A 14,028-nucleotide genomic window follows, 5' to 3' on the forward strand; every position below is an offset into this window, starting at 1 on the left:
ATAAAGATGGCACATCTAAATAGTGTATACAAATCTCTGACCTTCCAAACGACTTGCAGCTACTAAGACAAAATCCGTTCAGCATAACTGGCTGATAGTTTAAATGAAAATATAATAAACAACATGAGATTTGAGAAGGATGATGGCACCTACCATCACATGTTCTTTGTACGTGTTTATCTTATCGTTTCCCACCTTCTCTCTTGTAACCTCTTAATTGCACTGAACACAGAAAATCAGTTATAACTGGCATGAAAAGAAACACATTGTACATACATAGATAAGGATTCCTCAAATTCCTAAATAGCAAAACATACCACAAATGTCAAAACTCAATATGGCCACATATCAGCCATGGCATTCCAAAAAATAGAAAATGTACAACTAGAAACCAGTTGAAGGGGGAGCCTACATACGAACTCTGAGACTGGTCTTCAATATGAACTGTTGGAGGATAGATGGATGACAGACCAGGGTCAAATAGTGATTTGAACAGCCCACTATCTCATGATGGTAGGCAAAAGCACTCCTACTTCAGGTCAACTGATTTACTAGGTTGGATAATGTTTAGGAGTGTTATAAGCAATCAGTTGATTTTTTCAATAAATAACACTAATGATTTTTTAATGTTTCTTGTTTTTATTGCATCTTATTTATATAAGCAGCACCATTCTGGTTTTTCACCTAATAAAACGTAAACTGATTATATATAAATCTCCAAAGAAGTATAGGATATCTGATTAATGTAAGGCAGATAATCAATATTATCAACACAGGAGTTGAACAAATTCTTATGAAAACACGACAACTAAGTACAATGATATGTTTATTGGTAAGTACACCTAGCTCTGGTTACTCAAAACACTTTTAAATCAGAATTGACAAGTTAATGAAAAAGGTAAATTACTGCCACTGAAAAAACAGGAATGTTCAAGGCAAATTTAACACTTAAAATACATCAATTTGATCAGGTTTGACAAATCTACAGCCGTGAAATAATAAAGAATGTTCCCAATTTCATTTAATTAAAGTTTAAAATTTGCACAAACTAATAGCTATCTCTGACAAACCAGCCTTTGAATAACCAGAACCAGTTGTTCAGTCATTATGATAGACAAATTATCAGCTCAGCTCCAATAGTACTCCAGTTTTGCTGTGTGATTTTTTATATGTATCAAGTAAAGAAGAAATGTAAAAATGTAACATTCATAAACAATAGTATTTACATCTATTTTTGGAAATATTTAATTGTATTTCCATTACTGTAACTGAAGAAACCCAGAAGTCACATCTTCAAAAACAATTCATACAATTCTTATGTGTCCTTTTTATCTAAAATGCTCCACAAATTTCAGGTCAGACAATTCAACCAAATGAAAGTTCACATATCTGAATAACTAAATCCAGTATCTTTATAGATGTAGTGCAACATGCTTTCTGCCTTTCATTCTAGACAAACTTCAGACGCAAAGAGCAAATGTTTAAAGAAATTTGAAGCATTATGTCAAATGTATTACGGAAATCAGTGAAATGTCAAACAAGTCACAGTGACCTCCTTTCACATGAGAGAAATGGGATAATTATGGAACCACCAATATCACAGAAATAAAACGAAACATATAGTATAACAAGTATATGGCACATTTCAAGCACTGGGTACTTTTTATACCCTCTGACATACATGTTATGTAACAACAATGGTACATATACAATGACTCTCTAATGATATAAATATGTTTACCCTGTAATTTACTCTGATTCAGAGGCTGAGATAGCCCAGTTGGCCTATGAAATGCCAGGTGAAGATACGAGATGTGTGATTTGACGCTCACTATCCTTGGCGATTTGCATTTCTCAGGAAGTTGCGAAACAGGTAGCCACCAGCTACTACAAATAGACTTGAGATGTCCCTGGCTGTTCACGGATCAATTAACACAACAAACACTTCCCTGATACTCTGTTGTTTGTCATCCTTGAAATACGAGACCAGCAAAGAAAACAGCATACTATACTGTATGTACATTGTGTGCAGACTACATCAAAAAGACTTAACCTTGTTGATTGTCTAACATTATCATTGATAAATGAATTAATGAGTTCTAAAAATGTGGTAAAACCATCAGCTGAGGCTCAAGTTATACCACTTCTTATGATTTAAGATTGAATATTCCTTTCCTACATACAAGCATATTAAAAAGTTGTTAATAATTCTTTTAATGTCGTTTACTTCGACAATATTTAGTTGTATTTGACAATATTTGGATGTATTCTAATTGTGATTCATTTCTAGTTTGCAAGCTTTCATGTTTGATTTTTCATCAATATATTACCAATTAAATTTCAAATTACACACAATCTCATTGCTTGACTCACAGTAATACTTAATACTTGTAGTTAATTATTGAAATTACTTTTGCTGTATTTATCATATAATCTACCCATTATCCAGCAAATTGGATCACCCATGGAGTATTTCTTTGTATATGTCACATGTGTAATATACCCTTGAGCATTTTTCATTGGTTGCACCAGTCTTCAAATGGACAATGATATTACTTCATGAATTGAAAAATGATCATTTTTACTTTATACTTTGTCAAAATGTCACTTTTCTGAGGTATGTGATAAAAAGTATCTTAACTTTGCTTTCATTTAGTAGGAGGTCTTATAAAACTTGTCTCCAAATTATAAGTTTTGCTCACTAAGTTTACAAAAATAAAAACTTTTGTAAAGACTCGCTCCATAAAACATCATATGTAATGAGAACTCATTTCAGATCCTATTCATCAATATTACACAGCAGCAATGGTAATTGTTGTCCTGATGTCTAACTATTACTCAATCATTCTCCTTAAAGCATACATGTTATGATTCCACACTTAATGATATTAAATTTACAAATGAAAAAGCACAATCTTAAAGTTCATCTCTCTGTAGGTATTTTGGTAGTTTATTACTTGCACATCGGAAGCCAAGGTTGACAGAAGAGCTATCGGGTGTATTCTGACTTCTGGCTGCACAGCGGTATCTGTAGCAGTAGGTCTGAAACAACAGCAAGTCCATAAAAATTTCTTAACACCATGACACAACAAGAGGACAAATAGATATATCATACATCTGTGATTTATTTTGTTTATCAAAATCCCGACTACTACTGTAAGTCTTACCTCGTGACACATAAAAGAACCTCCTTTCTTCACTCTGTCAGGGCCTTTGGCTGGACCCGTCTGTAACAAAAATATGAAGGTCAGAACAGGTTCTTTTTGCAATATTTCAATACTTTTTTCATAAGAAAAAATCTTTCGCAAAAAAAAGCAGCCTTTAAGTGTTCATTGTGATACGGGTTATCATTGTGCATTGTCTTACAGGCTATCAGTGTGAAGTTTCATACAGACTGTCAGTGTGTAGTGTCGTATAGGAGCCTTTATAAGACAGAACAGACTGTCAGTGTGTAGTGTCGTATAGGAGCCTTTATAAGACAGAACAGACTGTCAGTGTGTAGTGTCGTATAGGAACCTTTATAAGACAGAACAGACTGTCAGTGTGTAGTGCCATATAGGAGCCTTTATAAGACAGAACAGACTGTCAGTGTGTAGTGTCGTGTAGGAACCTTTATAAGACAGAACAGACTGTCAGTGTGTAGTGTCGTGTAGGAGCCTTTATAAGACAGAACAGACTGTCAGTGTGTAGTGTCGTGTAGGAGCCTTTATAAGACAGAACAGACTGTCAGTGTGTAGTGTCGTGTAGGAGCCTTTATAAGACAGAACAGACTGCCAGTGTGTAGTGTCATGTAGGAGCCTTTATAAGACAGAACAGACTGTCAGTGTGTAGTGTCGTGTAGGAGCCTTTATAAGACAGAACAGACTGCCAGTGTGCAGTGTTGTATAGGAGCCTTTATAAGACAGAACAGACTGTCAGTGTGTAGTGTCGTATAAGAACCTTTATAAGACAGAACAGACTGTCAGTGTGTAGTGTTGTATAGGAGCCTTTATAAGACAGAACAGACTGTCAGTGTGTAGTGTCGTGTAGGAGCCTTTATAAGACAGAACAGACTGTCAGTGTGTAGTGTCGTATAGGAGCCTTTATAAGACAGAACAGACTGTCAGTGTGTAGTGTCGTGTAGGAGCCTTTATAAGACAGAACAGACTGTCAGTTTGAAGTGTCGTATAGGAGCCTTTATAAGACAGAACAGACTGTCAGTTTGAAGTGTGTAAGACAGAACAGACTGTCAGTGTACAATGTTGTATAGGAGCCTTTATAAGAAAGAAAACAGACTGTCAGTGTGTAGTGTCGTATAGGAACCTTTATAAGACAGAACAGACTGTCAGTGTGTAGTGTCGTATAGGAGCCTTTATAAGACAGAACAGACTGTCAGTTTGAAGTGCCGTATAGGAGCCTTTATAAGACAGAACAGACTGTCAGTGTACAATGTTGTATAGGAGCCTTTATAAGAAAGAAAACAGACTGTCAGTGTGTAGTGTCGTATAGGAACCTTTATAAGACAGAACAGACTGTCAGTTTGAAGTGCCGTATAGGAGCCTTTATAAGACAGAACAGACTGTCAGTTTGAAGTGCCGTATAGGAGCCTTTATAAGACAGAACAGACTGTCAGTGTACAATATTGTATAGGAGCCTTTATAAGAAAGAAAACAGACTGTCAGTGTGTAGTGTCGTATAGGAACCTTTATAAGACAGAACAGACTGTCAGTGTACAATGTTGTATAGGAGCCTTTATAAGACAGAACAGACTGTCAGTGTGAAGTGTCAGTGTGTAGTGTCGTATAGGAACCTTTATAAGACAGAACAGACTGTCAGTGTGTAGTGTCGTATAGGAGCCTTTATAAGACAGAACAGACTGTCAGTGTGTAGTGTCGTGTAGGAGCCTTTATAAGACAGAACAGACTGTCAGTGTGTAGTGTCGTGTAGGAGCCTTTATAAGACAGAACAGACTGTCAGTGTGTAGTGTCGTGTAGGAGCCTTTATAAGACAGAACAGACTGCCAGTGTGTAGTGTCATGTAGGAGCCTTTATAAGACAGAACAGACTGTCAGTGTGTAGTGTCGTGTAGGAGCCTTTATAAGACAGAACAGACTGCCAGTGTGCAGTGTTGTATAGGAGCCTTTATAAGACAGAACAGACTGTCAGTGTGTAGTGTCGTATAAGAACCTTTATAAGACAGAACAGACTGTCAGTGTGTAGTGTTGTATAGGAGCCTTTATAAGACAGAACAGACTGTCAGTGTGTAGTGTCGTGTAGGAGCCTTTATAAGACAGAACAGACTGTCAGTGTGTAGTGTCGTATAGGAGCCTTTATAAGACAGAACAGACTGTCAGTGTGTAGTGTCGTGTAGGAGCCTTTATAAGACAGAACAGACTGTCAGTTTGAAGTGTCGTATAGGAGCCTTTATAAGACAGAACAGACTGTCAGTTTGAAGTGCCGTATAGGAGCCTTTATAAGACAGAACAGACTGTCAGTGTACAATGTTGTATAGGAGCCTTTATAAGAAAGAAAACAGACTGTCAGTGTGTAGTGTCGTATAGGAACCTTTATAAGACAGAACAGACTGTCAGTGTGTAGTGTCGTATAGGAGCCTTTATAAGACAGAACAGACTGTCAGTTTGAAGTGCCGTATAGGAGCCTTTATAAGACAGAACAGACTGTCAGTGTACAATGTTGTATAGGAGCCTTTATAAGAAAGAAAACAGACTGTCAGTGTGTAGTGTCGTATAGGAACCTTTATAAGACAGAACAGACTGTCAGTTTGAAGTGCCGTATAGGAGCCTTTATAAGACAGAACAGACTGTCAGTTTGAAGTGCCGTATAGGAGCCTTTATTAGACAGAACAGACTGTCAGTGTACAATATTGTATAGGAGCCTTTATAATAAAGAAAACAGACTGTCAGTGTGTAGTGTCGTATAGGAACCTTTATAAGACAGAACAGACTGTCAGTGTGTAGTGTCGTATAGGAGCCTTTATAAGACAGAACAGACTGTCAGTTTGAAGTGCCGTATAGGAGCCTTTATAAGACAGAACAGACTGTCAGTTTGAAGTGCCGTATAGGAGCCTTTATAAGACAGAACAGACTGTCAGTGTACAATGTTGTATAGGAGCCTTTATAAGAAAGAAAACAGACTGTCAGTGTGTAGTGTCGTATAGGAACCTTTATAAGACAGAACAGACTGTCAGTGTGTAGTGTCGTAAAGGAGCCTTTATAAGACAGAACAGACTGTCAGTGTGTAGAATCGTATAGGAGCCTTTATAAGACAGAACAGACTGTCAGTGTGTAGTGTCGTGTAGGAGCCTTTATAAGACAGAACAGACTGTCAGTGTGTAGTGTCGTGTAGGAACCTTTATAAGACAGAACAGACTGTCAGTGTGTAGTGTCGTGTAGGAGCCTTTATAAGACAGAACAGACTGTCAGTGTGAAGTGTCGTATAGGAGCCTTTATAAGACAGAACAGACTGTCAGTTTGAAGTGCCGTATAGGAGCCTTTATAAGACAGAACAGACTGTCAGTGTACAATGTTGTATAGGAGCCTTTATAAGAAAGAAAACAGACTGTCAGTGTGTAGTGTCATATAGGAGCCTTTATAAGACAGAACAGACTGTCAGTGTGTAGTGTCGTATAGGAGCCTTTAAAAGACAGAACAGATTGTCAGTGTGTAGTGTCGTATAGGAGCCTTTATAAGACAGAACAGACTGTCAGTGTCCTAAAGGAGCCTATATAAGATAGAAAATCAGGTTTTGTTTTAGACTATTCCAGTAAAACATCTATCCCAATAAAGGACTCCAGGTTTTGTTTAGGACTATTCCAGTAAAACATCTATCTCACCCTAGGATATCAGGTTTTGTTTTAGACTATTCCAGTAAAACATCTATCCCACCTCAGGGCTCCAGGTTTTGTTCAGGACTATTCCAGTAAAACATCTGTCCCACCCAAGGGCTCCAGGTTTTGTTTAGGACTATTCCAGTAAAACATCTATCTCACCCTAGGATATCAGGTTTTGTTTTAGACTATTCCAGTAAAACATCTGTCCCACCCCAGGGCTCCATGTTTTGTTTAGGACTATTCCAGTAAAACATCTATCTCACCCTAGGATATCAGGTTTTGTTTTAGACTATTCCAGTAAAACATCTGTCCCACCCATGGGCTCCAGGTTTTGTTTAGGACTATTCCAGTAAAACATCTGTCCCAACCAAGGGCTCCAGGTTTTGTTTAGGACTATTCCAGTAAAACATCTGTCCCACCCAAGGGCTCCAGGTTTTGTTTTAGACTATTCCAGTAAAACATCTGTCCCACCCAAGGGCTCCAGGTTTTGTTTAGGACTATTCCAGTAAAACATCTGTCCCACCCAAGGGCTCCAGGTTTTGTTTAGGACTATTCAGTAAAACAGTCCTCTATCTCACTCTGATATGTTTTGTTACTATTCCAGTAAACAGGATTGTCCTTGGGTCCAGGTTTTGTGTCCAGTATATACTTAAAGGATTGTCCTTGGGTCCTGCTGTGTGTTGTCCTTGGGTCCTGCTGTGTGTTATACTTACAGGATTGTCCTTGGGTCCTGATGTGTGTTGTATACTTACAGGATTGTCCTTGGGTCCTGCTGTGTGTTGTATACTTACAGGATTGTCCTTGGGTTCTGCTGTGTGTTGTATACTTACAGGATTGTCCTTGGGTCCTGCCGTGTGCTGTACACTTACAGGATTGTCCTTAGGCTCTGATGTGTGTCGTATACTTACAGGATTGTCCTTAGGCTCTGATGTGTGTTGCATACTTACAGGATTGTCCTTGGGTTCTGCTGTGTGTTGTATCCTTACAGGATTGTCCTTAAGCTCTGATGTGAGTTGTATACTTACAGGATTGTCCTTAGGCTCTGATGTGTGTTGCATACTTACAGGATTGTCCTTGGGTTCTGCTGTGTGTTGTATACTTACAGGATTGTCCTTGGGTTCTGCTGTGTGTTGTATCCTTACAGGATTGTCCTTGGGTTCTGATGTGTGTTGTATACTTACAGGATTGTCCTTGGGTTCTGCTGTGTGTTGTATACTTACAGGATTGTCCTTAGGCTCTGATGTGTGTTGTATACTTACAGGATTGTCCTTAGGCTCTGATGTGTGTTGCATACTTACAGGATTGTCCTTGGGTTCTGCTGTGTGTTGTATCCTTACAGGATTGTCCTTAGGCTCTGATGTGTGTCATATACTTACAGGATTGTCCTTAGGCTCTGATGTGTGTTGTATACTTACAGGATTGTCCTTAGGCTCTGATGTGTGTTGCATACTTACAGGATTGTCCTCGGGTTCTGCTGTGTGTTGTATCCTTACAGGATTGTCCTTGGGTTCTGCTGTGTGTTGTATACTTACAGGATTGTCCTTGGGTTCTGCTGTGTGTTGTATACTTACAAGATTGTCCTTAGGCTCTGATGTGTGTTGTATCCTTACAGGATTGTCCTTGGGTTCTGCTGTGTGTTGTATACTTACAAGATTGTCCTTGGGTTCTGCTGTGTGTTGTATACTTACAGGATTGTCCTAGGGTCCTGCCGTGTGCTGTACACTTACAGGATTGTCCTTAGGCTCTGATGTGTGTTGCATACTTACAGGATTGTCCTTAGGCTCTGATGTGTGTTGTATACTGACAGGATTGTCCTTAGGCTCTGATGTGTTATATACTTACGGGATTGTCCTTAGGCTCTGATGTGTGTTGAGTTTCCCACCAGTCTGATGTCCATTCCCAAGCATTGCCTATGATATTCTTCAGTCCAAATTTATTTTGTTCTGGAAATGCTGTGACCTGAAAAAACAAATAACATGGATAACCTTGAATTCTTGAAAATGATACAGAAGGAGGATCATAAGTGTATCTGAATCAACAGGTAATGTCAGTAGAAGCTGCAATCAGAAGGTTATTGTTAAGGAATAGGAAATAATTAACTGGAGCTGCTGTCTCAACACTCTTGTCTCCTTTTTTAGAAATGTGATCAGATACTTGCTAGAGCTATGACCTCATAATCGTTGTCTAAGAGTTTGAATATTCTCCATACTTACTAGATCTGTAAATCATAACTGTCTGTAATGTGTTAGAATTTGTAAACTTTGCATATTACTAGAGGTGTGATATCAAAACGGACTGTACGGTGTTAAAATTTGTAAACTCTTCAAACTTACAGGTGCTGTTGTCTCATAACCATTTTCTGCCAAGTTGGAGATAGAAAACCCACCATACTTACTGGAGCTGTGGTATTAATCTTGTCAATTATTCTGCCAACTCTCCATACTTACAGGTGCAGTGGTCTCGTAACCGTCGTCTGCCGTGTTGGAGTTAGGGAACTCGCCATGCCAAATGTTCATCCAGTGCTCTTTCTTTGGGTTAACGTTGTTTCCCCATGGGAATAATCTATAAAAATAAACTTATATTGAAACCAAAACGAGGACCAATGTGACTATATCACTCACTACTCTTCTTTACTTCTTTGTCTAAATGGGTGAAGATCAGAATTGTGAAAATAACTGCTAAATTTCATTTCTCCACGGATGGTAGACATATTTACTAATACATTTGAAAAACAGCTACACAAATGTTTTAGTTCAACATAACAGAGAGAGAAAGAAACACATACAGAGAAAGTGAATCTCCTAATAAATTGTGTACACATTTTTTGTCCATACTGGCATAAAATGTATAGGATTTATCTCCCCTGCTCTACTTTCTTGTCATATCATTTACTTATTTTAAGTATGAATTCGATATATATTCAAGTTGTGTGCAAAAGTCAACAGGAGGATGTCTAACCACGTAAGACAAAAGAATATTGAAAGCTAAATACAACAACTACGACCAGATTCTAGATACACCTGAGGAAGTGACATCTCCCCAAGGGGTTGAATCTCATGTCTTTTGCAGAGGTGACTTACATATCATACTCGCCTATTCTGTGACCTGACAGGTTAATATACTCCTCAAATTAACAAATAACCCACCTGCCTACTTTTTCTCCACGACAGGCGTACTCCCACTCTGCTTCTGTAGGCAGACGCTTAGTCATCCATTTACAAAATGCTACAGCATCATTCCATGAAACATGCAACACAGGATGGTCCATTCTGCATTCAAAATGTAGGAAGGAAAACTAAAGTGAATTTTTTGTATAGAATTTTGAGTTTCAAGCATAAATATATGTTAATTTGACCTCATCTGACCCTGCCCATGAGCACATGGGGTTCAGTCACCACAATATGTGCATTTTATCACACTGTCACCCTATACTATATCAAGTTTGAGTTAGATTGGCTCCAGCAAGCTCAAGTTATTCCACAAAAAGGATTTCATCAACCTTTGACTTCTGGGTCTGAAAAGTAAACACTTTCTGTAAGAAAGTATTGTATGAAGTTTGAGTTTGATTGACCCAAGGAAACCCAAGTTATTTCACAAATTTCTATTTAGAGCATAAGGAATCTGGAACAATGACCCTTGTACCTGAAAAGCAAGCCATTTTAATAAGGAAGCATTGTATGAGGTTTGAGTTTGATTGGCCAAAGCAAAGTTGAATTATTGCAGAAAAACTGATTTTTCTATTTACAGTAAAAGAGACCTTGACTTTTGACCTTTGATGCTGAAAAGCAATCCAGAAGCACTGTTTGAGGTTAAAGTTTGATTGTCCAAATCAAATTTGAGTTATTACAAGGAAACTATTTTTTCTATTTATAGCAGTGACCTTGACCTCTGACCTTCAAGACTGTAAAGCAGTCCAAAGCAAGCACTTTCTTTGGGTTAGATTGTCCAAAGAAAAACTCTTGTTTTCACATGGAAACTGATATTCTATTTATAGTAACAGTGTCCTTGTCCTTTGACTTTTGAAGCTGAAAAGCAATCCAGAAGCACTGTTTGAGGTTAAAGTTTGATTGTCCAAATCAAATTTGAGTTATTACAAGGAAACTATTTTTTCTATTTATAGCAGTGACCTTGACCTCTGACCTTCAAGACTGTAAAGCAGTCCAAAGCAAGCACTTTCTTTGGGTTAGATTGTCCAAAGAAAAACTCTTGTTTTCACATGGAAACTGATATTCTATTTATAGTAACAGTGTCCTTGTCCTTTGACTTTTGAAGCTGAAAAGCAATCCAGAAGCTTTCAATCAAAAAGCAGTGTATGAAGTTTGAGCTTGATCGGCCCAAGGAAACTCAAGTTATCACACAGAAACAAAAAGTACTGACAGACAGGCAGTGCATGAACAATGTATAATAAACAGTTTTGAAGTTCCAACCAGGCATACATAACAATAAGAATCATAACAATAGGTATTTTCACCAGATGGTTAAAACCATAATAAGCATACTTACATCTTCTTAATGGAGGAGTCAATTCCATATGGATGTCTCCAGTCAGCACCATCTACTGGCACCCACCAAGGTGCACCTTGCACCTGTTAAGATTCATTGGTATTAAAATGAATCAATATATGTGTTGCTATACAATGGCTAATTACATCAAAGATGTCTCATTGTGAATATTTTGTACAATGTAGCTTTGTCTGTTTGATACATCCATTAGAGGAATCCACATCAGTTGCCGGGGTTAATATACTGAATTTTTTTTATTGGTTTGTATACAACATACATTTTTATATATACATTGTGGCGCATAATCAAACACAAAAGGTGTGCATGGTGATTGTGGTATGTAGAAAAATCACAGAAATTTTACTTACCGCCTGTTTTATATCTTTCATGACTTCTTCACTCACATATTTGTCCATGACAAATGAGTTACCAAAGGTCTCTGCCTGTAACATCCAAAGCACAATGACATTCTTTATCTTAGTTTTCACATATAACATAGGGGCACCTAATCATAAGATTATAGCTATATATAATACTGTGACATTCTGTATATAAGTAGTTATGTATATAATACTGTGACATTCTGTATATTAGTAGTTATATATATAATACTGTGACATTCTGTATATTAGTAGTTATGTATAATACTGTGACATTCTGTATATTAGTAGTTATTATAATACTGTGACATTCTGTATATTAGTAGTTATGTATAATACTGTGACATTCTGTATATTAGTAGTTATGTATAATACTGTGAAATTCTGTATATTAGTAGTTATGTATATAACACTGTGACATTCTGTATATTAGTAGTTATGTATAATACATGACATTCTCTATATATAGTTATGTATAATACAAACACTGTATATTAGGTAGTTATGTATAATACTGTGACATTCTGTATATTAGTAGTTATGTATAACACTGTGACATTCTGTATATTAGTATTATGTATAATACTGTGACATTCTGTATATTTAGTATGTATAATACTGTGACATTCTCTATATTAGTAGTTATGTATAATACTGTGACATTCTCTATATTAGTAGTTATGTATATAATACTGTGACATTCTCTATATTAGTAGTTATGTATATAATACTGTGACATTCTGTATATTAGTAGTTATGTATATAATACTGTGACATTCTGTATATTAGTAGTTATGTATAATACTGTGACATTCTGTATATTTGTAGTTATATATATAATACTGTGACATTCTGTATATTAGTAGTTATGTATATAATATTGTGACATTCTGTATATTAGTAGTTATGTATATAATACTGTGACATTCTCTATATTAGTAGTTATGTATATAATACTGTGACATTCTCTATATTAGTAGTTATGTATAATACTGTGACATTCTGTATATTAGTAGTTATGTATATAATACTGTGACATTATCTATATTAGTAGTTATGTATAATACTGTGACATTCTGTATATTAGTGGTTATGTATAACACTGTGACATTCTCTATATTTATAGTTATGTAAAAATCAGTGACATTCTGTGTATCAATAGTTATGTACAAGCAAGAGATCCCAGAAAAAATTTGGCACCCGCAATTGTTTGATGACACAATATACAAATGTACTGTCTCCTTGGAAGTGTTAGTATGTGTGCTACTAGTGTAACTATATTTGTTTCTGGCGAGGTAGCTTAATCTGGTTATTCTATAGGTTTTTGAGGCTTTTTGTTCCAGTTCATAAAATGTAGCGTTGTATGAATCAAACTAAAACAGTATTATCATTGAACCTATAACCGTATGAAGATTGTTGGTGTATCGTTGTTTCACATTATATTCAGAATTTTAAGAATAGCATCTTGTTAAAATTGAAGATCTGTCACGAACTCCTACAGTAGATCCCACATATAAACGGACATCGGTGCACGTGCACAGTGTAACTTACCTCGGTTTTGTAATTGGTGGCATTGACAAACAATTCAAACTCGGCGTTGCTGACTTCGTACTTGTCCAAATAGAAGGAGTTAACATTGACTAATCTTTCCGGTCCTTCTCCGTCAGCAACGAAAACAGGTTCATTCGTTCCCATCTGAAATGACCCATCTGGAATACTAACCATTCCATGCGTTCGAGGATACTGAGTTTCTGAAGCCGGCGTGAGCTTTGAACTTTGCGTTTCCTCTAGCGGCTCATCGTGTATGGAATTTTTTGAGTATTTGGAATTGTCACGATTTACGGAACAACCACATGATTTGTTTTCTTCGTTTTCCTCACATTCATTCGCATCTTTTGAGCATACTTCTGAGCTTATGCTACAGCTACACAAGACGAGGAATATTGTTATATGGAATACTTTCTGCCACAGGTCCATGTTTACATTATACGTTTACTCCCTCTAACCGAAAAGAGTTCCAACAAGGTTTTCACTTTAGTCTGGTTCTGTTATATATCGGTTAGAATTTCACAACTCAAGCTTACACAAAACCATCAACACATTCACATATATGTACATTAACACCATAATGATGATTCTGAATCAACGAAATTACTTTCACAAGCACCACCTAATGCAAGAGAGTCATGTTTTAAGTTCACCAATTTATTGTGAAGCATCGGTGGTTCAGTGGTAGAATTCTCGCCTGCCACGCGGGAGGCCCGGGTTCGATTCCCGGCCGATGCACTGTTTTTGTCTTTTTTTTTTCTTGTAATTT

At 36.9% G+C, this 14,028-nt stretch overlaps 1 protein-coding gene and 1 non-coding gene across 2 annotated transcripts; one reads left to right on the forward strand and one right to left on the reverse strand.

Moving 5' to 3' along the window:
* Positions 1-625: 625 nt before the first annotated feature.
* Positions 626-13,688, reverse strand: LOC132560308 (formylglycine-generating enzyme-like). Its single transcript, XM_060224976.1, has 8 exons — positions 13,263-13,688; positions 11,700-11,774; positions 11,332-11,414; positions 9,975-10,097; positions 9,276-9,390; positions 8,671-8,787; positions 3,168-3,227; positions 626-3,042 (listed from the first exon to the last, which is right to left on the reverse strand). The coding sequence occupies exons 1-8, from the start codon at positions 13,686-13,688 to the stop codon at positions 2,917-2,919; spliced, it is 1,125 nt and encodes a 374-aa protein (XP_060080959.1). The 3' UTR covers positions 626-2,916.
* Positions 13,689-13,926: 238 nt separating this feature from the next.
* Positions 13,927-13,997, forward strand: Trnag-gcc (transfer RNA glycine (anticodon GCC)). Its single transcript has one exon. It is a non-coding gene; the product is annotated as a tRNA-Gly (tRNA).
* The last annotated feature ends 31 nt before the right edge of the window (positions 13,998-14,028 follow it).

This window comes from Ylistrum balloti, unplaced genomic scaffold (assembly GCF_031769215.1).
Source record: "Ylistrum balloti isolate Yb309-2 unplaced genomic scaffold, AGI_CSIRO_Ybal_v1 Utg371048, whole genome shotgun sequence".
Taxonomy (NCBI): domain Eukaryota; kingdom Metazoa; phylum Mollusca; class Bivalvia; order Pectinida; family Pectinidae; genus Ylistrum; species Ylistrum balloti.